Below are 27,885 nucleotides of genomic sequence, written 5' to 3' on the forward strand. Positions count from 1 at the left end.
GCTTCAAAGTTTGTTCTTAAAATTCAAGTAAATTGATATCATCCTAAAGTAAGAATACAGTCCACTCTTAAAATTATAATGCCTCAAAGGCTCTAAGTCATCACAGTATTAGTTTCAGGAGCTGTTCTCAGTTTTCTGAGAAGCGTGGCCAGTATCAGGAGCCTCTACCTCTACGTTTCTCTGTTTTGTTTTGTTTTGTTTTGTTTTGTTTTGTTTTCCTTCCAAGATATTTCAATCTCCCTGAACACCTTGCAGTCACTTTCCACAGGTGACTGCAGTGATTTGTTTGGTTGCCTTTTTGTTCCCCTGGCCTCATTCCTCTGCTGCAAAACCTTCTGCTTAAAATACTGGTTCATTTCTAGTTACAGGGACCTACTTGCCATCTGTCATTCCAGGAAATTTGTGAAATGGATCCAGATAAACAAGGTGAGTATTATTGTCAAGTTTCTGAGTATAGTTTGCAAACAGAAAAATTAGACACAGATGTTATATTTTCAGACCTCTGATTTGAAAAAGAGTAAATATTTGGCAATTTTCTGGCTGAAAAAGAAACTGTTATTTGATTAAAGTGGCCTTCTCTCTTTTCTAAACAGAAAGCCACCCCGTACTGAAGAGTATTTGGTCTATGGTCTCGAAAGCACCAAAAATAATCTAACGAAAGTCTTGATGTCAACATAATTGCATTTTATTGCTATTCAAATATACAAAAACTATTATTTTAGTTTTATTTATATTCATAGTTTACTATTAAAATGACATGATCATATATATTTTAATGTCATGGGTAGCTTCACAGTACTGTGTGGTTCCAAAGTTGGGCGAAAGGTCTCACAGCTGTCACCATATGAAAATTTGATAAATGGATATGGAGAAACTAGTTCCGTTTTCTTCTAACATCACTGAATACCAAGTTACACCGAAAACTGATCTGTGGCATTTCTATTGCTGGATCTATTTGCAGCCTTATTCCGCTAACAAGAATCTACATTGTTATCTTACTTGTTTGATATGAAATTGTGTATGATCCCTAGTTATTTATCTAAAACAACATTATAAATGATTCCAATACCTTTGGGTTTTCCAGATATGGACTCTCATATTAATACACGTTACACACAGCAGTAGAGAGTCCATTCAACTCGCAATTTTCTTTTTCTGAAGCAGTGTGTCTCAAAATTCGCATGTATCAGAATCACCCAGAAGGTTTGTTAATAGGCTGCTAAGTTTGCGATTCAGTGGGTCTGGAGAAGAGTCTGAAATGTGCAGTTCCCAGGTGATCTGATGCTGCTCCCTCGGACCACACTCTGAGGACCACTAGCCTAAAGCATCTATTTTGGATCATCAAACTAGATGATGGACGTTTGAAAGAATTGTATTACATCCACCTTAGTATCTGTAGAAAATAAATATATTGATGTAGCTAAGCAAAACCAAGAATCCTGATCAAAAGATATTTCTCAATCATATTGCTTCCATGAACAAGAACACATGTAGCTTCTGTTACTATTTCTTTAAGCTTCTAAAACTACATTGTTCGTAGCTTTGGGCATGATACATTTGGTAATTTCTTCCTCTCTTGATTTTTTTTTTTTTTTTGTCATCAAAAAAAAGTGTAAGGGTTAGCCTTGAGGAAATGGGTCTGGTGTTGGATCACCTGGGTTGCTCATTCATTTTGCACATTGCACTGTATCACAGCTTGCCATGTTATGCTGTATAGCTTCATCAGATGATGCTGCAAAGCAGAACTTGACAGGAGAGTGATGGCCAGATGGTAGAGCAGCTACAGAGTCACTCCTCCACCAACAGCAGCATCTGGGAACTTGCAGAGGCCCCTCGTTTGCTGATTCTCTGTATCTGCTTGGTGAATCTGAGAGGAATCAGGGCATAAACACTGGCCAATTTCCAGAGGAAAGAAATGTTGGGCATTACACTGTTGTAAATTATTTCCACACTATATACCTATTCTCAATTTGTTTCCTTTCTCCAGACATAGGACAGAGGTGTTTCTGACATCTCTCATTCTCTAACATTGGCGTCTTGTCTGAAAACGGAACATTTTTAAATCAAATCATGATCATATGCTGATTGTTGATCAGTATACATTCAGAGAGAGGCCTGTAGCATGCTCATACTCCTTCGGGATGGCTCTGTCCTGGTTCAGAGCTGTAACCACATCTGTGGCTCCACACAGTGCTTAGTACTCAGTATCTTATGTGTAACAGCTAGGACTTTACCCCACAACACTCAAGGGCAAGAAACATCATTTCCCATATCAAAATCAAGTCACCGTATCTTGATACGAAATTTAGGCTGAGTTAAGTTTGGGAGGCGACCATCCCTGGGAGACAAACAGAAAGCTCTAAGGCTGCTACCTTGAACCTCTGGTCAAGGCCCTGACTGAAGTCCACTGTGACCACCATCTGTGATGCTCTCTGCTTCTGGCTTTGGGTTCCACTGGAAGACATGGGACTCCATGTCAAGACTGGACATGGAAGTCCTTGTCACACCTGTGGCTGGTCTCCCTGGCTATACCATGCAGCTATTTCTCCACTCAGGGGTCTGCTAGGAAAGGCAGCCCTGGAAACACCTCCCAGTAAGACATCTCCCAACTTCCTGTCCAGGCATCTGCCTCTCCCCACCTCCAGGAAAATTCCAGATTAATTCTTTCATGGGCCTGTCCATACTTTCATAGAAAGGCCTGAGTTGAGTTGATTTCAACAGTGGCCCTTAAACACAAAGACACTGTGAGATCTCCCAAAGGAGTTAAAACAGCTTAGACTTACAGGATGGACACAGGCACATTGCCTTTCCATTCTTTAAATTCTCCCCTTGCTGCAAGAACAAGACAAAACTGAATGTCACCAGCAAATTGTCTTGCCACATATGTTTGAATCAAAGAAATACACCAAGCAGTTCCTTGTTTCATTTTTGCTCAGGGCCTGTTCCAAGGCTGGAGACTTGGCTGTGTTTCTAGTCACAAAACTCCCCAGCACAGCCTAACTCCTCACTGCCTGAGTTTTATGTGAATCAGCTGACATTACATTTGAACGTTGCTTCATTTTCCTCAAGGCTTCTTCCTCTGGGCCTCATAAATACAAGTAAGTCTTGGCCTCAGAGCTTGCTTGTGTGTGAAAGCCTTGCCTCAGAATGAGCGGTTCTGGGGGTAAACTCTATTTAATTGGAATTTTTTATCATGGGAAATACTGGAGATGTACCATGGCTTGAAAGTTCTTTTCCAGAGTTTGTGACTGGTTTCGTCTTTCACTCTTCACTGTAACCAGTCCAAATCTTCACCATTCCTCAAGTTTTCTACTCCACCACCTCCTCCTAACTCTAAGTGCATGAACATGCCCTCAACTTTACAAAGAAAACAGAAGCTCTCAGGCCATTTCCCCAGCCCTATCATCATCTCCTTTTATGCTTCCTCTCAGGGAATAAGAGATGGCTTCTTAACAAAGCTAATTCCTTCACCTGTGCATTTTCCTCCCTCTCTCTACCGCAGCAATGGGAGCAGTTAGCCATATTTCAGTGATTGTGGCAGAAAACTTACCTCAAAAAGGCTGTGTTACCTTATTAAATTAATAACCCAATCAAGAGATCTACTGTACAGCATGGTGACTATAGTTAATAACAATGTATTATATTCTTGAAAATCCCTAATCAATTTTAAGTATTCTTACCACCAAAAATAAATATGTGAGATAATGTATATGTTAATTAGTTCAATGTAGCCATTCCATGAGTCATATATATTTTAAAGCATGTTGTACATGGTAAATATATGCAATATTTGTCAATTAAAACAAATGAAAATAAATCTAATAACCCTAGGCAGGACTAGCTTTCCTGGGCTGGGACATTGTCACCAGGAAGTGATTTCTCTCCATCTCCAAGTTTATCTCTGCCCACCCTTGTGTGTTGATTTCATTCTCAAGCTACAAAAACTGACAAGAGAGTGATTGCTGCGCCAATCTGCAATTCCAAATTCAAGTCCAGAAAAAAAAAAGTCTGCTTCCCTGATAACTTGAACCAAGAGTCCTTGAACCCAGTTTCATTGGCCCATTACTTGCCTGACTTTGGTATGTGCCCACCTCTGGAGAGTGTGATGGTGCTCTCAGTGATGGGCTGGGCCTGGGCCACTTGCCTATATGGAAGTGGGAGAGTTGCAGTTGACACTACTGGAATTTCATGGACTCAGATTAGGGGAGGTGGTTCACCTGAAGAAAGAAAAATGAATGCTGGGTGGATTCTGGAATTGCTCCTGCCTTTGAAAACCAATTTTGATTTTATATGTTGTTCTAGCTGTGGCTGGCTCTCTTGTCTTCCCTTCACATTAAAGATCTTGAAAAAGTTGTCTGGTTTTATGTTTCTCCTCACCTTATACTCAGTGCTCACTCCTCTGCAATTTGATTTTGACCCCCCATGACTCCACTGAAACTGCTGTCACAAAGACCTCCAATAATCAAACTAGTCATAAAAAGCAGAAGCAATAAATTCCCTTTATATCCGTAGTTTTCAAACTTTCCTTTGCATCAGATTTACCCCTGGGCCTGCTAAGACTCAGGTTGCCCCCAGGATTCTCACCCCTAGATCCTAGCATCGAAGACTTCTTAAAGTTTTGTTAGAAATGGTTTTTCTCCCAAGTTCCCAGGCAATGTTGCTGCTACTGCTGATCCAGGAGCCATACTTTAAGGTCCACTGGTTTATACCAATAATAATCGGTTAGAACAGGTCATTTTAACTGCCTAGAACAAACTAAGCTATTAATGTGTATGATCTTATATAGCTTTATTGAATAGCATTAAAGATAATGTGACTAAATGGGGAGATCTACTCTGTAGTTTTTGTTTTTTCTAGATATGAAGACTGATCATTTCAGTCTTCAGCAATGAAAAGCTCTGTGGTAACGTTGTTATAGTCTCTTAAATTAAAAAGAAAATCAAATTTGGAGGATCAATGGAAAAAAATTAAAATCATGGGTCCTTAAGGGAAGTAAGATAATTTAGGAAATATATTGCCTACATTTTCTTATTTAAAATGTGCAAATACTCCTTGAGGAATGTATTATGATTCCCATTTATCTTGATGAAGAAATTAAAGATCAAAAGTAACTAATTTTAAGGAAAAAGGAATAGAATGAAGTATGGCTGGCTCCAGAGCGCGCTCCTCTCCTCCACACTGTGAAATGGGCAAATACACACTCAGTGCCTAGAAGGGCTCTGGAATGCTCACTACTGTTGTACTGCTATGGGTGGCAGTAATTCTCAAAAGAAGGTATATTAATAATTATTTTTCTGATTATAAAAACAACATACTTTTTATAGAAAACTTAAGTAATATTGAGTAGAGAGAAAATAACCGTGAACATTAATAATTCAAGCACTCAAAGATATTCTCTGTTAACAATTTGGTAGATGGTACTAGAAGTAAAACTTTACGACAGTGGCCATCTTCATCTGTTTAGTTGAATGCTATATTTCAAGAGGCCTAGAATCATGCCAGGGCCGTACAGTAAGGGCTCAATAAATATTGGCTAAATGTAAGAGTAGATGGATAGCTTTGGGGTCTTTTTCATTTATGCATAAATACATGTGTCCACATACAACTAGAATGTATTTTCAAACTTGAATTTATATTCTACATAGTTTTTTTAAAATCCTGTTTATTTCAAAGGCCATTGACATTTTATATAAAAAGTTGACAGATGGAGTATTCCCCACTTTTTGGTGGACTGAGAAGGTGAACTTGGTTCACCTGTAGCCCTAGAACAATCTAAGTCTATCATTATTTATTTACAGAAGGAAAAAATGAACTCTAAACCTTAATTTCCTCACCTTCAAAATAAAGTAAGGTTACATGATCCCTAGGATTTCATTCCAGGATATGGGATTTATATAATGAGACAGTACTTTATTCATAATATTTTATGTTTTCTTTACAGATGCTCTTAATAGTATTGAGAATTCCATTTATAGAACAGCCTTCAAATTACAATCAGTGCAAACTCTGTGCCAATGTAAGTATAGGCTCTCCTGAAATATTTGAAATAATCTGAGCTTGATGTGTGATGTAAAATTCAAAGAGAAAACAAACACTCCTCCATGCAGCTGACTGCTGGATTCTGGAAGTCTGGACTTCTGCATTTAGCTCATTCATCACAGAAAAGATGGAGGGATGTAAAGACATCATGTGCATTCAAACCATGTGTAGTTTTCTGATGAGCGATAGAAAATAATTGTGGATGAGGATTTTTAATTTTTTAAATATTTTTTCCACTTGGTTTCTTCTAGAAAATGTTTTTGGTTTTCTTTTCAGGATACCAATATGGACACAAAATAAAATTACAAAAAAAAAGTAGTTTCAAATCTGTACCCATAGATTTGAGTTTAAAAATATAAAATTTCCTCTACCACCTAAGATTTGTGTTTTCAGGTTGTACCTGTAATCTATATATGAACATGCAAAAGCAGGTGCTAATGAATAAATAACCCATGGACCATGAATTTTAAAACAATCTCAAGAATTCCCTGAGGACTGTTCCTTTTGCATTAAATTTATGTCTGATTGAATGTATGGTTTTCTTTTCTTTTCTCATACTGTTATCTAGGCAAAATATGGTAAAAACGTTTATTCTGTGAAAAGTTTCCAAGGTGAAATAAACTGGGTCCGAGCTATGAAAAACACCAGACATTCAGCATATCTAAAGTTATTGATTTCTCATTGCACTAAAGAAAATTCACTTCATGTGAAATGATTTCTGAAATTTATCATATCAGATCTAAAAGAAGTTATGTTATATATATGACATTTCTACTGAAGGCTGACATTTTAAATATTTTTCCTCCTGTCTAAAAAGTTATATAGGGCAGTGGTTTTCAAATTGGGTTTCACAAAGTATATATGGATGTAAGGTAGAGCACAAAGGAGTTAGCCAGGTTGGAAGAGGAGGTGCAGGCAAGGCGGGAAGATTCAAAGACCATATCCTTAATAGGAACAATTCCATCCTTCTCTATTTTCCACACTGTGTTTCCTTTTATGTGTGTGTGTGTGTGTGTGTGTGTGTGTGTGTGTGTGTGTGAGAGAGAGAGAGAGAGAGAGAGAGAGAGAGAGAGAGAGACAGACAGAGTTGGGGTCTCACTTTGTCACCCAGGCTGGAGTGCAGTGGTGGGATCTCAGCTCACTGCAACATCTGCCTCCCAGGCTGAAACCATCGTGCCACCTCAACCTCCCTAGTAGCTGGGACCACAGGTGTCAGCCACCACACCTGCCAATTTTTTGTATTTTTAGTAGAGACAAGGTTTCGCCATGTTGCCGAGGCTGGTCTTGAACACCTGAGCTCAATCGATCCCCCAACTTTGGCGTCCCAAAGTGACAGAATCACAGGTGTCAGCCACCCCATCCAGCCTCATACCATGTTTCTGTATCAGGTTGCCTTGAAAAGTAAATTTTATGTAGCTTACTTCTCTAGATAAACTCACGTGTAAGTATTATATTATTTATTATTCCAGAAACAAATGAAAGGCTAAAAATTTGCTCCCAATGATGCTATTTTCCTGGATAATTTCTCCCATTAAAGAAAGTTAGCACAATTTTTCACATGTCCCCATCATGAATACCTGAGTATGTACCAGAGTGTAACTTGAGGATGCACATTTTTGAACTTTTTGTTATCTCTGGCATCAGGAACAGTGAATATAAATAATACTCATGGGAAACATTAACAATACACAAAATCCATGGTTGAAAAACATTACCGAGAAAAGATAACCAAACAAAAAATTAAAACAGAAAAGTCCCAAACACCGACATAAAGCATAACAAGCTCCAAATAGCAAGATCTGGAACACATTGCTGTACAAATCTTGTGGTGAGATTAATGGACACCACTATTATCTGGTTTGGTGTAATATAGACTCTCAGCAGGAGATGAAATCAGCCTGTGTTCAGAAGGCATGGCCGAGGTGACAGGTTTTAATGATAAAAGAGTTTACAGCCTTCACCACCTGCAGCCAGGTTCTTATTTAACTTGCATCCCTGAAACTTGCTCCTCTGTTCCTTAGACTGTCCCCTAAAAAGCAATATCAGAGAACAAATAAAAATTTTCATTATACTTGCTAGATTTCTTATCTGATGTTGATTTATGAAGTAGAGAGAAACCCAGGGTTTTATGGTTTCACAGGCTGAAGAGTTTTAAACGCCAGGAGCTCTTGGCGCTCTTGACATCCTCACCTCTCAGATAGTGCAAGTGGCTGTTTATTAATTTTGTCTGTCATCCTCTCTCTGCAAGAAGTTATGGGGTTAGCTCTATTACATTCTTGTTTCTATTCATTGCCTTGTTAAAATTTTAGGAGAAGGTGGTTAAAAATATTCAGTATGAGAAAGAAAGCATTATTTTTTGTACGCAGCTCTAGTTTTATTAAGCGTCCTCTCTAGATAGTAATACTGATGGGACCAAGCTTTTAAAAATTGATATTACTGAGTTGCTGAATTCTCCGTCTCTTTAGCCTAAAGATCTTTATAGAAGAGTAACTGCTCTTTTACAAAGATCACTGTTCTTTATTTAACTATGGCAATTGCTTTTTAACACACCATATTGCTTCTGAAGCTGGGTTGCAGACAAGAAAAACTATATTTGAACATGAAAGGTAAATTTATTCAATCCACTTAATGAAGAGTATAAAAATGTTTTCCCCAACTTTTCACCACAGAGTCATAACTTTCTTGGAAAGCTTATTTTTTGTTTCTCACTTCCCTTTTTAACTTCTTTCTGTAAAACAACATCCTAGAAACTGTACTGGTAATAATGTTATAACTATGCTTTACTAACAGATGCACTTTTCCAAAATCAAATGAATTGCTAGAATAGTAACGCCTGAATTATACACAAGGAATATATGTCCAAATAATGGTCATATTTCATTCCTCATAAAAGAAAATAACTACTATAAAAAGGCAGTCTTAATTATAAAACACTAAATGACATTTGCTTCATTTGAAGCCTTTTGTTCCCATCAGAAAATAAGGCTCAATTCTTCATGTGCTTCCTACAGTGGACTTGATTGACAGCTCCCTGATTCAGCAGGTCCTACTGCGTCCAAGTTTCTGGGAAGCTCGCAAGTGTTCCCTTTCTGTGCAGCAGCTTTCACAGGCACTCCAAGTGCTGTTTCAGAAGGCCAGGGAGGAAAACCCCGGACAGGTACATCCCAGAGCTTCGGAACTCACTCTGAGCCTTCTCACGACAATGTACAACAGGTGAGGGTGTGGACGTCGCGCTGTGACCTCAAAGGCAATGTTAGTGGCCAGTGGTAATTTACCATTTGGTGCTGTCTAATATTTGCTTGAGGTTTGGTATATAAGAAGCCTTTGTTTGTTTTTCACAAATTGATTCCTCAGGAGTGGAACACAGGAGTAAATGCCTATTCAGTTTTACGAATATAAATGACCCATGGATAGCAAAAGGAGGGGGGAAATGCCACATTATTCGTTCCTTTATACAAATTCATTCCTACTCTAGAGAAGCATACACACCTCTTGCTAGGGCATTTACAATTCTATATATGTATGTGAAAAACGATACTCTGCTTTTGTTACTGCTAGCTTCTTTGCTCATGTCTTTGTAAATGATTATCAATTTTTTCTTTCTTTCTTTTTTTCTTTCTTCTTTTTTAAGCTAGAATAAGGTTGAAAATCCTGTGCATGGATGGGTAACCTATAAACCAGTTTAGACTATGTCAAAGGGCCAATTACATATGCTCTCAAGTCAATAGTTCTGCTAGTGCGTGGTAGGCTTGGGTGTGTTTTTTAAACTGTAAGGTTTCAATTCCTCTACCCCTTCCTCAATTTGGTTTACCTTACCTATCCTCAACTCAGTAGACTTCTTCCTTTAGAATAAACTTTTCAAAAATCATAGTGAATTCAAAACATTTGGAAAAGTAGAGGAAAAAAGTAAAGAAAAAGAAATACATTATTACCCATCAGCCTGCCTCCCAGAGGCAAGCACCATTTTAACCACTGGGCAAATTCCTTGTGATTATTTTCTTTTCTAGTTTTCTTTTTATTTTTTTTAACTGCCCGAACAATATATAAACCCATTCTCAAGTTGTTTTTTCATTTCAGCTTCCTTAAACATTAAGCTTTTTACTGTCATTTCTTTTTCTTTCTTTTCTTTCCTTTTTTTATTTTTTTTTTAAGATGACGTTATCTCGCTCTGCTGCCAGGCTGGAGTGCAGTGGCTGTGATTTCGGTTCACTGCAACCTCCGCCTCCTGGGTTCAAGCAATTCTCCTGCCTCAGCCTCCCAAGTAGCTGGGATTATAGGCACATGCAACAAGACCCGTGAATTTTTTGTATTTTTGGTAGAGACAGGGGTTTCACTATGTTGGCCAGGATGGTCTCGATCTCTTGACCTCAAGTGATCTGCCCTCCTCAGCTTCCCAAAGTGCTAAGATTTCAGGCATGGGCTACCACATCCAGCCTGATTGTCATTTCTATTTTCTGTGCCTGTCTCCAACAATCTCCCTGTCTTCGATAAATTGTTTAGTAGGTTTGTAAACTAGACAGCAAGTGGACAAGGATGATTAGGCTCTGAGAGCCTGTGAACTAGATTTTTCTTTTGCATAAATATTTGCTCCTTTGCTGCCTTGTGGTCCTACCTTGTCTCTGTTGCTTGGTTTCCAGGCAACTGAGGCCTGAGGAAGTGATGCTACCTGCTCCATGAAGGCAGGGTATACCCTCACATTCCTGATGCCTGGTACAGGGCTTAGCACAGAGGAGGCACCCAATACAAATTTTGGAATGACTGCATGAACAAATAAATGACTGGTGAAATATGATAATTCAGTGCTCTGTTCTGCTAAATTCTAGGTGTAGGATAAGAAGTCATGAAAAGCTAGAACTTACAACACCATATCAGCAATGCCCATTGATAGTTATGGTTTTTATAATCCATGACACCAAAGGTAACGCTGACCTTCTCATTCTTGTCTCTGTATTTTGTCACCGTGCAGCACAGAAACAGGTTTTCTCCAGCTTATGCCTGCGGCCGCTGCCCTAATAACCCTCTCAGGAGACAGCCCTCTTACAAAATACCGAGGTAACACGCAGAGGACCACGTGTGTCCTAAAGTGCAGTGAGCCCCAAATCCCCAACCTGTTATCCTATATTCCCGCCACAAGGCCTTCTTCTTCAGCATGTACTCAGCATGACTCATGTGTTTATTGAAGAAAAATATTTAAGATTTGAGGAATTTGGAATTTTTTTTTTTTTTTTGAAATTTACACTTCCTAATTGTTAATTGGTTGTTCTTGATACTAATTTGTTTAGGGATTATCTAGACATCCGTAATTATTATGAGTTTGAAGACTGGGAGGATCCTCATATTTCCTTTTACCAACCTCATGGTCTTCATCATAAATGCACTAAATGATCAAGGGGTTGAAATGTGAATGGATTTTCATTAGTTATCAGATTATGGTTATTATAAAAAACATAGTTTGGAAGGCCTTCAAAATAGCGAGCCAATAATCAAGAACGTGACTTTTCCTTCTCTTTCCCTTCATAGCCACAAAGAGATTGTTACTTCAAAGCAAGTACTCTTCAAAGATACATTCCATGTGCTCAATTTAAAGATTTTTCCTTCTGCATGTCTAGCTCTTTTTCAGCTCTATGCAGAAAATAGCAGGGGAGGTTATGATTCTGGGGCACGCATGACTCGAAGCATTTTGAGAAAACTACTAACAGATCTACAGCAGGTAAGTCCCTAATACTTAAGAACTGTACTTTTGTTTCAGTTAATTAGCCACATTTATTATTAAAGAATCTGATGTCTCCAGTGTCAATTTTACCTTTATATCGATCTCCATGCAAGCGCCCTCCTCCATAGCCACTGCTGTTACTTGAGTATAACTTAACTTATGCTCATAAGGTTGTAGTAGAAGGTTATGAGTTATACTCACACTCATGAGGCTAAAGTTAGTGGAGCCTATAGATAAGAATTATTTGCATTTGCTGTAAGTTTACTACCCGTTAACTCTACTCTCTATGGAGTTGTAAAATAGCCTAGCAAAGACAATGATGTATTTCTCTATAGGTACAGATAATCACCACTGAAAACATATCCAAAGTTCTCTTTTGCTTATTCCAAAGTGTATAATTTTTCCTTACACTCCTTATACCTTTTTCACGCCTACATATTAAAACACTGTGCCTGACATGCACCGAGTTCTCCATGCCTGACTTCTGCATTTCCACCCATCCTTCCCCTTGACAAACACTACTCATCTTTCAATATGACTCAATCATTTGTCACCTCCTTGCTGAAAGTTTCTTTGACTTCCTATGCATAACTTTGTTGCAGCACTTGTCGAATTGTGGCAGATGCTTCCCCACTGGACTATTTCCTCTTTATGTCTCCAGTGCCTTGAACAGTGCCTGATACTAAAAGACCTCCAAAAAATACTGAAAGAATGCATAGATGGAGTGCCATGCTGAGTACTCAAATCATTTCCTGTACTTTAAGTACGTGTTAATTTGATTTTGTTTTTCCTTCTTACTAGGCAAGGGAATTTAACCTCCTTAAAGTTTTTTTTAATGTTAAGATGACATAAATTGATGTAACCAAGCAAGAACTTCTGCAAATGGATTAAATAGGCTCTGGATTGTCTTGCGTGTGGGTGCTGTTGTCCTATTGTACCCTTACCCTTGTTCTGAAGGATGTCTCCATTCTTCCAGCTCCTACAAAATCCCCAAGTAGATGTTTTGTACTGTAAACACCTAAAAACCTTCTGTTATTTTTCTCCTGAGTCTGGACCAAGGATTCTGAACTGAGGATAGTCATGATGGGAGTGGGGAGGGATTAGGAGGAAGATAATAAAAATCTCTAGGACAGGGAGCATTCTGCCCCTACCCACACCCCAGGTATTAGTATGCTCCTGAGAAGGTCTTAGGAGGGCAGAGATTTGCACAGAAATTATCATCCCATTGACTGCTATTACGAACTCAGAAATGGAAAATTCCAGGCCTCACCAAATGATTCAAATCCTCCCCTAAGCATCGTAATTATCATTTCAAGTGGTATCTGCCTGTGCGGTGTGCCATCTAGCCATGCTTAATGCTTCCTAGAACACCTGCAAGAAATTAGTCACTTGGGCCATTCATCTGCAAAATTTTTATGCACACTCTTACAGGCAAAAATGTAGGTTGAAACCCGCTACAGAAGTGAATTTTCTTTGTACTAGGTTAGAATCACAGAGCTGGTGAGAGTCATTCTACGTTATCCACCCATCTTATTTTACAAATGAAGTAAAGCTCCTTTCCCAGGGCTCAAGGACATCAGAGGAGGGTGAATGTTGAATCAGCAACACAGTCTGAATAAGTCGTTCAGTTAATTCATCAGCACACACAAGCCAAACGATGGGTAATGAGTGATGTTTTCAGACAAAGGCTAAATAACATAGGAAGTAGTTACTTACATGTGACTGGTGACAGGATTATCAATTTAAAGTACAAGCCATCTTGTCACTATTACGCAAATGTTTGTTGACTTCTGCCTGGCTAATTGTCAGCAGAGAGGCTCTGAGTGCCACTTTCCTGATTAGAAGAACGTTTATTCGAGTTGATGGACTCAGCAGGAGGGTCTCTGAGATTACTTCTGAGCTTGCAGGCAATGCCTGCTGACAGCCTGTGCTATAGAAAACATCAGATGTGAAATTAGGACTCATGACCAAATGGGAATAAATGGAGGTGACAGGTACATGTATCTGTGCATATAGATGATGTCAGAGCCAAGTCCCTGGCCATCTTGGCAGTCACAGAAGGTTCTTAGTGCCTTAATTGAACGCCTTATGGTGACTGTGGTAGAAAGGTGGAAACCACTGAGTGTGGTGGCACAGATTGAGCCGTTGGAATATATGTAAGGTTGGCTGTGACAAAGCTTTATGAAAACTCCTCAAGAAAGAGTAAGAGTCCTGGAGTGAGACCCCAATTCTGCTGCTAAATTGCTTTTTTGACCTTGAGCAAAATATCAGATCTCAATTACTCCTTGCTTTATTAATTTTTGAAAAATATTTAATTGATAATCAGAAACTGTATGTATTCAAGGTATACAACTGGATGTTTTGAGATACATATACACTGTGTAATGACTACCACAGTCAAATGAATTAACCCATCTGTCACCACCATCATTACCATCTTGTGGGATGGGAGGTTTGAGGACGCTTCAGATCTGCTCTTGTATCTATTTTCAAGTAAACAATACCGGAAAATGTGAAAAAGAATTTTTTTTTGAGATGGAGTTTTGCTCTTGTCACCTAGGTTGGAGTGCAGTTGCACAAACTTGGCTCACTGCAATCTCCACCTCCCAGGTTCAAGCAATTCTCCTGCCTCGGCCTCCTGAGTACCTGGGATTATAGGTGCCTGGCACCACGCCTGGCTAGTTTTTGTATATTTAGTAGAGACGGGGTTTCACCAGCACTATTGCTAGTTGCCATGCTGCAATTACATCCCCAGAATTTATCTTTTTTTTTTTTTTTTTTTTTTCTTTTTTAGATGGAGCCTGGCTCTACAGCCAGGCTGGAGTGCAGTGGCGTCATCTCAGCTCACTGCAACCACCACCTCCCGGGTTCAAGTGATTTTCCTGCCTCAGCCTCCCAAGTAGCTGGGACTAGAGGCACATGCCACCATGATCAGCTAATTTTTGTATTTTTAGCAGAGACAGGGTTTCACCATGTTGGCCAGGATGGTCTTGATCTCTTGACCTTGTGATCCACCTGCCTTGGCCTCTCAAAGTGCTGAGATTACAGGCATGAGCCATTGTGCCGAGTCTGAATTTATTTGTCTTATCGAAGTTTCTACCCTTTAATCAACATCTTCTCCTTTATCTTTATCCTCAGCCCCTGGCATCCACTATCCTTCTCTCTGTTTCTATGAATTCACTGTTTTTAGATTCCATATGTAAGTGTGATCATGCAGTATTTGTCTTTCTGTGCCTGGCTTATTTCATTTAGCGAATTGTCCCCCGGGTTTATTCATGATGTTGCAAATGACAGGATTCTCTTCTTTCCTAAGGTGAAGTACTATTCCATTGTATATTACATGCCACATTTTTCATTCCATTCATCTGTCAATGAACACTTAGATCGTTCCAGAAACCGAGCTGTTATGAAGAGTGCTGCAGTGAACACAGGAGTGCAGATGTCTCTTTAACAGACTGATTTCCTTTCCTTTCATCCCTTGCTTTAAAGAAGGGTAGTGATTACCACCCTACCTCAGAGATGGGCATTTCTTAAAATGATATGATATGAAAGTGTTTAGAAAGGTTTTTCTCAAAGCTACTCTAGGCTTGTCCAACAGTAGTGAGTTATCTCAATAGATGGTTTACAGTCAGTTACAGATTGAACTCCTGGATCTGCTCTTTCAGATTTCTCACTACTGTACTTGAGTAGTCTTAAGAAACATGTATATATACAATAGTAAAGACTTGGAACCAACCCAAATGCCCATCAATGATAGACTGGATAAAGAAAATGTGGCACATATATACCATGGAATACTATGCAGCTGTGAAAAAGAGTGAGTTCATGTCCTTTGCAGGGACATGGATGAAGCTGGAAACCATCATTCTCAGCAAACTAACACAGGAACAGAAAACAAAACACCGCATGTTCTCACTCATAAGTGGGAGCTGAACAATGAGAACACATGGACACAGGGAGGGAAACATCACACACTGGGGCCTGTTGGGGGGTCGGGGGCAAGAGAAGGGAGAGCATTAGGACAAGTACTGAATGCATGCAGGGCTTAAAACCTAGGTGACAGGTTGATAGGTGCAGCAAACTACCATGGCACATGTATGCCTATGTAACAAACCTGCACATTCTGCACATGTATCCCAGAACTTGAAGTAAAAAAAAAAAAGAAGTATGTATACTTTAAAACTCTAAACTTTAAGACAGTATTATTATGATATGCATTTCACAGGTGAACAAAGGCTTAAATAAAGGTTAAAATAATTTGATATCACAAGAGGTAAAACAGAAGGAAGCAGTTTATCACCCCATTGGCAGACTTCCTTCCTTTACCCTCTTCTCTCTTCTTCTTCCCACTTGCTTATTCATTGTCTTAATGCAAACATTGTACAAAACCCACACATTGCTTTTGTTCTCTTGGATTGAGACAGTTCACCTGGTCTCAGATGCCAGACTCTTGTGACCGCACAGCTGTGGGCACCAGCTCTTGGGCATAGTGCTCCCAGAGGCCACATATTTCTCCACTTTCTAACAGCTGAGATGAGGTTGTCTCTTGCAGATCCCAACTGTCGTGGGAGAGAGTCGTGCTCTGTGCTCTGTGGAAAGTGCCACCCGCAGCTGTTTCCAAGGGGTGAGTGCCTTGCAAATGTCCCTGGAGTTGGGGACAGACATGGTGAATTGGGATAGTTTGCTGGCTGATTTAAATTACAGACCTATTATTCCTCCACAAAGCATCCCAGATAACTGAACTTAGGAGGTAGTCTTACCTTCAGCTTTTCATATGATAAACCTCGTCAGCAGAGCTGACAGAATTAGAGTCAGAAAAGAAAATGAGAATACCAAGTCATGCCTAAAAACACATCTTAGGGTGTCATTGTTTTTCAGGTGTTGAGCCCAGCAATCAAAGAAGAGAAATTCCTATCTTGGGTGCAATCTGAGCCTCCCATCCTCCTGTGGCTCCCGACCTGCCACCGGTTATCAGCTGCTGAACGGATCACTCACCCTGCTCGGTGCACGGTCTGCAGGACTTTCCCAATCACGGGACTCAGGTACAGTCATCAGCAGCATTGCTCAGATTACCGTTCTCCAGATGGGTCTACAGTTGGTACTGCATGCCTTCAGATTCTTTTTGGGGTCCTCCTCACACATCTGGAATTCAGTTGACTTTTTTGGCTCAATGATTTCTTGCCAAGAGGCATCCTGGTTAATAATAATTTGTCTTTTATCTTCTATAATAATTGAAATATTAAATTCTTCCACTGATGCATACTGTGACTAATAGACATTTTTATTCCTCTAAGGGGAATAAATTTTGCCCTTTTGGGGGGAGGGGACAGGGTCTCTATCTATCACCCAGGTTAAAGGGCAGTGGCACTATCATTGCTCACTGCAGCTTGGAACTCCTAAGCTCAAGTCATCCTCCCACTTCAGCCTCCTGGGTAGCTGGGAGACAGGTGCATGCCACCATGCCCAGCTAATTTTCTATTTTTTTGTAGAGATGAGATCTTATTGTGTTGCCCAGGCTGCTCTCCAACTCCTGATCTTAACTAATCCTCCTGCTTCAGCCTCCCAAAGCATTGGATTACAAGTGTGGGCCAATGCATCTGGCCTGTCTTTTGTTCCAAAAACAACTTTTAAGTATTTTGGAACCATTCATCCATCATCATCATCATTCTAACCATGCTAATTTTGTTAGGTGTTAGACAAATGCCAAGTTGAGCAGTTCACATGGATCATTTTATTTAAAATATATTGTAAGCCTATACAAAGGGTTGTGATTCTCCCCAATTTGCAGAGAAGTTAAATAACTTGCATGATTAGCAAGCAGCAGAGGCTGATGACCTAAATCCAGAGTCCCTGCTTTGCAGCCATGATGCTCTACTGCCTCCCTGTGCATACAACTGCAAACGAGTCTCAGACTCACAGGGATGATCAGCATGAATGAGAGCAACTCAGCCCGGATCTTCTCTCTACCTGGAGCAAAGGACAGATTTGAGAGCCCATAGGGCTCTCCCTCTGCCTCCCTGCTATAGCCCTGCTTCTCCATACCTCTCATTTAGCACTTAAGCACACATCGCCTTATTCTGCAAGTTATTACCTCAACCTTCCATGTCAAAGTTTTGCAGCAAGATATGAAATTTAAGAGCACTGGAATCTGGTCATATTCCTTTTTTGTAACCTTTAAGACAGGGGTTGAAAATCCAGATGTTTAAAAGGCAAGGCAAGTGGTATATACGAAGGACATAGGACAGGTAGGGACTATGGCTAGCTCAGTCTAAAAGGAGCAGCTGCCGCCTGGTTCTCACCAGCTGTCACCATATGAAGATGCAGCTTTATACTATACACACTACAGTTAGAGAAGAGAATTTAAGTATTGAGAAAAAATGTATAGTTTCCTGTTATTTTGTAGACAAACAACATGGTGCCACTCAAATATACTTAAAAGTTACTGATGATTGCTAGGTCTCACTAGCTCTCCCCTAACGTCACAATAGTTTTCTGAGTATTATGGGACACCCCTCCTAAGCAGAGTGTCTCAAGAATCTCTCCTCTCCTTCTGACTGCAAAGGGATTTAAGGTTGTCATTTCTCATAAAGAAAAAATCTCCAATGTTATGGGTCAAGAAACTTGAGTGTGGTGAGGAACTCCCCTTCTTCACTTTATATCTTTCCTACATACAGACTTCTATAAAATGATGAATGCTTATTTTTAGATTTATTATCTATGGCTTAATTTTCCCCAACACCATACAGGAATGCAGGTCCAATATTATCATATTGTTTAAAAGTTTAAGAGAAGCCAAAATTTGATGTTATTGAAATCTACTTTTTTTTTTTGAGACGGCGTTTCGCTCTTGTTACCCAGGCTGGAGTGCAATGGCGTGATCTCGGCTCACTGCAACCTCCACCTCCTGGGTTCAGGCAATTCTCCTGTCTCAGCCTCCTGAGTAGCTGGGATTACAGGCATTTGCCACCATGCCCAGCTAATTTTTTGTGTTTTTAGTAGAGATGGGGTTTCACCACATTGACCAAGATGGTCTCGATCTCTTGACCTTGTGATACACCCGCCTTGGCCTCCCAAAGTGCTGGGATTACAGGCATGAGCCACCGCGCCCGGCCTGAAATCTACTTTTTTAATTAGCTATCAAATTCGAAATATTTGAGTGCCTTGTACAGCTACACATGACATGGCTGCAGATGTAAGAGTTTATCCTAAAGGTTACAGCACACAGCACCCTGCATATAGAGGACACTTAGTATTTTGGGAAATAAATCAGATGTCTATATCATAGCATATATGGCATGAATATAATGCCATATGATATACTAATAAATGAAGATTTGAGTAAATAAATGCATTAGAGTCATTTAATAATCCTATAATTTGGGAGAAACTTTACACTGATTTGGTAGCTCAGACATCTTCTGTATGTTTTGGGGTGCTCATTCTCTAACTGGGTATTCTTTCTTTTGCTCATCTACTAGTGACGAAAGCTGCGCTTCTATTTTAATTGGCAGGTACCGCTGTCTGAAGTGTCTCAACTTTGACATCTGCCAGATGTGTTTCTTATCCAGTCTCCACAGCAAATCCCATCAGAAGTCTCATCCTGTTATTGAGTACTGTGTTCAGGTAACATTTAATGTTGCATACCAAACTATTCATTGATCAATTCAGTATAAGCAATAGCCATGAAAAAAAAAAAAAAAAACAACTTGCCCTCCAGTGAAACCACAGATTCTGCTCCTGTCATACGTATTTAAGACTAAGCAGTGGCAAACTCCACCTTGAATCTCTCCCAATGTAAGCATGTTTCTTCACATTGTATGTCTCAATGAAAGGCTTTAGGCACAAGAAAAGGCCAGAGTTGAGTCTGAAGTAATTGACTAGATATTCTGGACTAGAATATGTCAGTGAAGAGTTAGAAGAGAATTGGAAATGGATACAGATGAAAAAGAGAAGGGTTCTGATTTGGCAAAAATGATGCAACAGTCTTCTAGTTACTAGCATATTTTTGGAGAATTTTTCTTTTTTAACATGTCTTTTCCTGAACCCTAAATTTCAAATATTTCTTCTTTAGGAAAAAAGGAAGATACTTATCTCAATGCTGACTGAAAAAGTATACAACTAAAACTTCACAGCTGCATTTCAAATTTTTTAAAATTATAAATTCCTAGCAAGTGAATTCAGTTATTTGTAAGAAGAGAAATAGCATCACAGTACATTTTAAGAAAAGGCATTCTATTGTTCCCAGAAAGAACATTTTCTTTTCATTACTAAATTCCATGAGTAAGTTTCTTCACACAGATAACAACCACCTCCAATACCACAATAGCAAAGGATGTTGATTGATTAACTTCGCCAAGGATAGTTTCCCTCCTTCTCTCCTTGACATGAATGGCACACAAAGGTCAAGTACCTGAATCTTGCCAAATAATTTCCAGTGGGCATTGCCTTACTAACCCGTGTGGACCCAGGTGCTCAGATTCTCAGGCATGGGATCTACTTTCCTGAGTCTATATCTTGGATTTGTTGATGTTAGAGTGACACCATGTGGCCACTTTGTTATTATGCTTTAAATTTCAAGTGCTGAAGCCCTTAAAATCAAACGTCGCATTCCTTCTTTGCTTCCTTTTGGTAGAGGTTCTTAACTTGGGGTGGATGAATAGACTTCAGGTGGCCTGTGAATCCACTGAAATTGTATACAGAATGGAATGTCTGAGTATTTCACTGGAGATAAAGCCACGAGTTATCTTCCAATTCTCAAAGGCATCCACAACCCCAAATGTGGGCAACCACAGGCTTGGTCCTCTCTGATGCCCTCCTCTGGGTGTAGAATGTTTAATGACTTGGGCTACTCTAAGGAAGAGGACTTATTGAGGGAGTGTGGGGTATTTAATTTGAAGAATTATGCTATGTTTATGAGAATGTGAAGAAATTCAGGGATAAGCAAGGGGTAAGATTATTTTTCTGAGGACTTAAGAGAAATAATTCCAAAACCTTTCATGGTGGCCTGTCCACATGCAGGTAAGGAAAGAGGACCACACATAGACTGATCTGACACTTTTTAAAAATGTTGGCCCTTTCAGCAGATGTCAGCAATGCAGAATACGAAGCTTCTCTTCAGGACCCTCAGAAACAACCTTCTTCAGGTGTGCTGTAGGAAGAAAGAAGCAGTGAGAAGGCAGCACCTGCTGGACCAGATGAATCCAAAGGATGTGGCTCACCATGGACAGGCCAGGTGAGTGGCTTTGAGGACCAGCTGGTGCCGCAGAGCAGCTGCCTAGGGCCCTGGGCATTGTGTTAACCAGCCAGCAATGTTTCTAATGCTGAAGAGCCTAGACTAGGCAGGAGGTGGAGTGAGGGATCGACTTAAGAGATTCTTCTTCTCTAAAAACGGCCTTTAATTTCAAAGTAGAACTAAGAGGCCACAACACCTTTTGGTGACTCATCCAGATGTTTAGAGTTATTTCTACAATGAAAACCATCAGAAAGACACTAAAGATTGTATTAGAATATTTGAATAATGTTGTTATAGTCCTAGTTTTTGCTGGTTTGCTTTTGGAAGCCTATTTCAGAATTAATACCTTTTTTTAAAAAAAAAAAAAAAGGAAAAGAAAGCCTATCACCACTCACAGAGGAGTGCTATTCACATTTTAGTGTTACCAAAACAGGGATTATGCTAATTTTTCATTCTTAGTTCCCAAAACATTGTTTTTAATGGCCTTACTCTCTTCCGTATAAGAAAATGCCACAATTCATGAGCAATACATCATTGGACATTTGACTGTTTCCAAATGTTGCCCCCCAAATTCTAGAGTCAACATCCCTATGCATGCGTTTCATCTAACATGTTTATGTTTTTATTAAGGAAAAATTCATGCAAGAAAAATCATTGAATAAAACATTATGAACTTGGTTAATCCTCAAAATTTGGAATGCCAAATTGTGCTTCAGTGGGGCACACCCTGCCATGACCAGTGTATGTAATTGCCCATCACAAGCCCGATCACCCACCTAAAGATGACCTTTAAAAGGTTTTTGTGACCTTCATTTTTGAAGTAGCCACTTCTTTGTAATTTAAAACAGCAGAAGATACAGGAAAGAAACATCTTTTTTTTTTTTTTTCTTTTTTAGAGACAAGATCTCATTCTGTCGCCCAGGCTGAAGTGCAGTGAAATGATCATAGCTCACTGCAAACTTGGACTTTTGGGCTTAAGCGATTCTCCCACCTCAGCCTCCCAGGCACACACCACCATGCTAGATGAATTTTTGTAGTTGTTTTTTTATAGAGATGGGATCTCAATATGCTGCTCAGGCAGGTTCTCAAACTCCTGGCCTCAAGTGATTGATTCTCTAACCTTGTCCTCCCAAAGTGTTGAGATTACAGACACAAGCCACCATGCCTAGCCTCATCACATTTTTGAGGAAAAGAAATATTGATTCACTTTCACTTTGCCTACTAGAAGTATAAGAATAGATTAATTTAAATCAAATTGGACTTATTTGTTAATTTCTTTTATAATTCTCTAATCTTTTTCTCGGACCTCCAGCAGCAAATTTCCATCTCAATCCCAGACCTCTATTTCTGTGGGCATTTTGTTGCTTTAAAGTTTGTTGTATTTTAATTGGCTTTTTAAAGAATGTTTATGGCTCCTTAAAGAATAAAGCACACAACGACCTCACAATTAGGTGCTATCTATTATTCTTATGTCACATTTACCTATCAGGTTATCAATATATGATTAAAGTTAGAGAATTTGGATAACATCTTGATGTGTATCTTTAATATTGCACATAGAATTTAAATTTAAAAATAAAAACAAAGATACGAGGTTCCAGTTTATCTTTATTCTTAAAGCCAGCTGTTTTCACCTTTCACTAGGAAGGTAACAATAAAATGTTAATCATCTGGATATATTGGATACTTGAGATCTTACCTAAATTCCTACATTCTCATAGTCACATCACAAAGATCCACACTCTTCACTCTTTTTTTTTTGAGATGAAGTCTTACTGTAGTCGCTCAGGCTGGTGTGCAATGGCACCATCTTGGCTCACTGTAACCTCTGCCTCCTCGGTTCAAGCAATTCTCCTGCCTCAGCCTCCCAAGAAGCTGGGATTACAGGCACCCGCCACCACACCCAGCTAATTTTTGTATTTTTAGTAGAGATAGGTTTCACCATATTGGCCAGGGTGGTCTTGATCTCCTGACCTCAAGTGATCCCTCCACCTCAGCCTCCCAGAGTTCTGGGATTACAGGCATGAGACACCACGCCCGGCCGCTCCATACTCTTATTTGCATTTCTTTTGGCCACAGAAGCCAGACTGATCTTTTACACATTTTTGACACAAACATGACAGTACTTCTCACACACGCATGCCCTCCAAACCCTTGTGGCTTCCTTTAAAAAAATTCCTCCATCATTTTCCCATTGTGTTTAGGCTAAAAATGAAAAGTTGTAGCATTACTTAGTCTTGGTCCCTTTGGTCCACCATGCTAATCTCTCCAGTTTCATTCCTCCGCCACAGTCCCTGCGTTCCAGCCCTGATTCTGCCCCACTTATGCCTAAGGCAGATCTACCCCAACCTTAAGACTTACATCTTTATTTTAAATGATTTAAATAAACTGCACATTTATTTAACGATCTGATTACTATCTGCCTTCTCATTTGGTTAAAGCTCCATCAAGGAATCTGATTTCACTCCCTTTTGTAACTCTGACACTTGGCTCATAAGTCATACAAAAAGTCAATCCATCAGCAAATCTTGTTGATTGCACCTTCAACATAGATTCGACTTGGAGTGGGTCTCGTTATCTCCACTGCCACCACCTCCCTGGTCCCTTTCTCCCACACTGTCACATGACCTCCTCGTTGGTTTCTCTGCTTCCTCCTTGGTCTCGGCATGGTCTACTCCTGGTGCCACAGGCAGGGTGATCCTTTTCAAATTTTGGCCAGATCATGTCACTCCTCTGCACAAACTTTTTTGTGGCTTTCCCTCTTCCAAGAAAGCTGCAGTCCTTCCAGTGGCCTTTAGCCTGGCCCTATAAACCCTGTTCCCCACCAGCTCTTGGTCCTCCTCTGCGCCTCTCCCAACTTGTTCTGCTTCAGGCTCACAGCTCTCCTCGCTGCTCCGTGAACACACCAGCCATGCAGCCACCTCAGGGGACTGGTACCCCTACATCACCTCCCTGTGTGGCTGGACTGCTCACCTCCCAAAGACCCACTGAGGTCTTTGCTCTAACATAGGCTCATCCCGAAGGCAACCATTTACCATTCAGCCCCTGTCCTCACTCTGGCACTCCCAGTTTTCCTTGCTGGCTTTGTTTTTCTTCAAAGCACTTCATCACCCTCTGACATCCTATATCTTACTTACTTTAATTATTATTTATTGCTGTGCCCTCTCTATAATGTAAGCTCTATGAGGGGAGGAATGTCCATTGTTTCCAGTCGTATTGCCAGAATCTGCAATAATATCTGAATATGATAATGCTCAATAAATACTTGTTGAATGACAGACTGAATGAATGAATAATAAAATGTATAGTATATGATGGAGGATTGATGGATGGATAGATAAGGTGAGCCATGAGCTCTTTTAAAATGTAGCTGGAAAGAGTCAATGAGTGTTGGAACAAAGTAATCAAGTTTGACTGAATCTGGAACAGACAGAAGTTTTGCCCTCAACTAACCATATGTGTGGCCATGAGGAAGTCACTTCACTTTTCTAGAGTCAGTCTCTTTACCTGTTAACTGAGATAATCTCTCTTCTCTACTCCCGGAGTGGTATTTCTGGAGACAAGATGAGGAAAGGGAATTGCAAGGGCTGTACAAAGCTAAGGTTCTCTGTCAATGTGTTGTACTCTGTCCACCTGTTCCCCACCGGCTCTTGGTCCTCCTCCAAGTATAATAGAGTTGTTCCCCAAAGTAACAGTCTTATGTAATAATTTTCAGCGTAGCCTAGACTTTGATGAGTTCAGAAATTCTGATTTGTGGCTGATCTAGGAGAAAAGAATGTGGAACATTACTCCATCACAATATAATAATAGTAAAAAATATATCTTTGCTATCTATTAAGTTGGCACACTAGCACTGACCATCTTCGAAGAGATCAATGGTTATTGCCAAGTGATAATATTGAATTCATTCAATGATTCAGCAAACAATCTGCATGGTAATAAGCTTTCTCCCTTTTGATGTGGTTTTATTTACTTTATATATGATAGTTTACACTGAGAATGCTTTCATTTACAAAACCAGAATTGAAAGCTAGGTGCCAAATATCATCATTCTTATTAAATATTTTAGGAAATTTTTGAACATATAATTAAAAAGAAAATTATAATGCTGAAAAATAACAGACAGAATTACTTCTACTTGTAGCTAATTTAATTGTGAATTACCAAGAAACCCCAAGTAACTAGCAAAAATTACTAAATTAATAGGCTTCAAATGATGATGGAAAAATAAAATAAAAATACACAAAATTCTTCACTGTACTAGCAATAATTGGCCAGAAATTTTATAAAAATCTCATTCAAAATACATGTAAAAATTATCTTTAAAAGAAACTACAGAAAAGATTCACAAAAATGATACAAGACCCAAATAAAGAAAATTATACTTCATTGAGTACAGAAAACAAGTCATGAACAAAAGGAGAAAATACCAAATTCCTAAATGAGAAGACTTGCATAAGAATGTGCCCGCTCCAAAAATTAATTGTTGATTTTTATTAATCACAGATCCAATACTTACAAATTTGCCTGTTTGCAAAAATTTATTTGTAACCTTAAAATTAACACTCACAGTGCTTTTGCACTATTTGCATACATGAGCAGAGTGGCAAAAAATTTTGAATTGCCTGATGCACATGTTCCCAGCTGAGGTCAAACCAGATAGTGCTCTGTGTTACTGTTTCAGCCCTCATACCATAAGCAAGAGTCCTTTTCCTGTCTATTTTGTGTCATGGTTTTTGCGTATCTGTGCTTTTTGTTGGTGATTTCACTTTTGCAAATGGCCCCAAAGCATGGTACTGAATTGCTGTCTAGTGTTCCTAAGCACAGCAAGGCTACAATGTGCCTTGATAAAAACAACACGTGTTAAATAAGCTTCATTCAGGTATGATTTATATTGCTGTTGACCATGAGTTTAATGCTAATGAATCAACAATATATATTTTAAAACTGTCTTTATATTGAAACACATAAGACAATGTTGTGCATTGATTGGTTGACAAAAATATTGTGGCCAGAAGCTTGAAAGAACCTAACCCTGTATTTCCTCTGGGAGCAATGGGTTCAGTATTTCCTAATTCAGGATTCATGGTGGCCTTATAGAGTGTAACTACTGTGAATAATGAAAATCTACTGTACTTAAGTTAAATGCGTTTCCAGATAGAATCACAGTGTTTTCTAAATAGGATAAAATAATTTTGAAGGTATGTTGGAAGAATAGTTGTACAAGAATAGTAAAATTGTGAAACTGAAGAATAATGAGAAGGGATGGTAAGAATATCTGTTAAAGGATATCTGTTAATATCCTTTAACAGATATTAACACTTACTATAAAACTACTATGACTAAATAATGTAGTATAAAAAAGGAACGAACATGTAGGTCTAAGGATGAGAATACAAAATGTAATAATTGATCCAAGCATATATGGGAACCTAATATATGATAAAGGTGATGTTTCAATTCATAGAAAAATAATGCCTAATTGGCTATCCATCTGGAAGGAAAATTGGCCCTCACTTTGCCCCACATACTAAAATAAATTCCAAATTAATTAAAATTTAAATATAAAAATAATTCAAAATAAATATTAGAAAACAGAAAATCTGTTTAGAGAAAGCCTTCCTAACAAAGACAGAAAAACAAAAAGTCATGAAGGAATAGACAGATGTCTATGATAGCATGCAATTTTAAACATTTTGCTATGGTAAATCATATTATAAGCAAAATAAAAAATAAGCCCTAGACTTACAAAAACATTTTCAGTAATAAGACAAATGATGCTATACAAAAGCTCCCTGAAAACTGATAAGAAAAACTTGACATGAGGTCAGAAGTGTTGGCTTCTGTGAAGAATTCAAAATAGGGACCTCCCTGGACATCAGGGTGAAAGAGTGAATAGTTTCTCATGCTGGAGAAATGCTCTCCAGTGTAGTGGTCTTATCTTGCAAGGATTCAGTCTTGCGTCAAGGAGTGTCTTTGACAATGGAAGGAACTGCAGTCTCCCAGCTCAGTGCCAAAAGTGTGGGCATGTTTGAAATTTTTTATAATTCCATTAAACCTATCCAGGTTATCAACAGCATCATAGAAAGGATGAAGCCAGGGAAATTTCTCCATGGCAAAACAGAAATTTATTTTGCATTTCTTCTCTATGTATGTGAAGGGTAACAAAGTTCTGTATCAGACATATTATCAGATATTCAGTACACGTTGTGCTGTGACATGAGGTGGTCTCTGTTGACCAAGGACTTGACAAAGGCTGGTCAATTTACCATCCACTCTGCTCCTCAGAAGGACATGTTGACTCCAAGTCCTGTGGACTTCACAGATTACACCTGCAACCTTAAATAACATCAGAGAGAGAGTCCTGCTTCCAGATTTCTCATCCAAGGACATCTCAACTCAATGAACTGTGCCCTTGTGCAGCTGCTAACAGGAGAGCTGGTGGTAGAAAGGTGTGAAGCTACAGCTGATTCATGTGGATACCTGTGAGTGTACAAAAAGCTACGTCCACAGTGCCACAGAGATTCTGAATATTCAGATGGCCCATGGGGACATTTGTAGGGGCCTCTCTTTCCCTATATACATGGTCTTCTCCAGGCTGTTTACCTGCCCTATGCTGAAGACCACCAATTTCAAAGTGGAATTTGAGGCCACCATTGACATGCATCTTCATGCTGACCACCTGGTCACAGAGAACTTCCCCATTGCAGCTCTGCAGGATTCAGCCCAGAAGGAGGGAAGCACAAAAAACAGGAGTGGCCTTGTGGATATTACGCTGGTTATCTTTTATGGGGAAGTGAAGCCAGCAGTATTTGTGGTTTTTGTGGTTGTTCTACATCAGAAATGAAACAGACTCCTTAAATTATAATTATTTTTTTCCCTCATTTCCTCAAGGCTTCTA

General features: G+C 39.3%; 1 protein-coding gene and 1 pseudogene across 1 annotated transcript in view; both read left to right on the forward strand.

Annotated features, from left to right (window-relative positions):
• The first annotated feature begins 290 nt into the window (after window positions 1-290).
• DYTN (dystrotelin) overlaps window positions 291-27,885 on the forward strand; it is a 63,814-nt gene continuing 36,219 nt past the window's right edge. Inside the window, exons 1-9 of the mRNA XM_003925614.3 lie at window positions 291-426; window positions 5,942-6,016; window positions 9,051-9,252; window positions 11,006-11,091; window positions 11,649-11,749; window positions 16,305-16,376; window positions 16,631-16,794; window positions 19,264-19,375; window positions 20,836-20,984. Of these exons, the coding sequence (XP_003925663.3) occupies window positions 408-426; window positions 5,942-6,016; window positions 9,051-9,252; window positions 11,006-11,091; window positions 11,649-11,749; window positions 16,305-16,376; window positions 16,631-16,794; window positions 19,264-19,375; window positions 20,836-20,984 (980 nt within the window). The 5' untranslated portion in view covers window positions 291-407. The remainder of the gene's footprint in view (window positions 427-5,941; window positions 6,017-9,050; window positions 9,253-11,005; window positions 11,092-11,648; window positions 11,750-16,304; window positions 16,377-16,630; window positions 16,795-19,263; window positions 19,376-20,835; window positions 20,985-27,885) is intronic.
• On the forward strand, window positions 23,707-27,831 carry LOC141584497 (vacuolar protein sorting-associated protein 26C pseudogene; annotated as a pseudogene).

Source organism: Saimiri boliviensis, chromosome 5 (assembly GCF_048565385.1).
Source record: "Saimiri boliviensis isolate mSaiBol1 chromosome 5, mSaiBol1.pri, whole genome shotgun sequence".
In the NCBI taxonomy this organism is placed as follows: Eukaryota; Metazoa; Chordata; class Mammalia; order Primates; family Cebidae; genus Saimiri; species Saimiri boliviensis.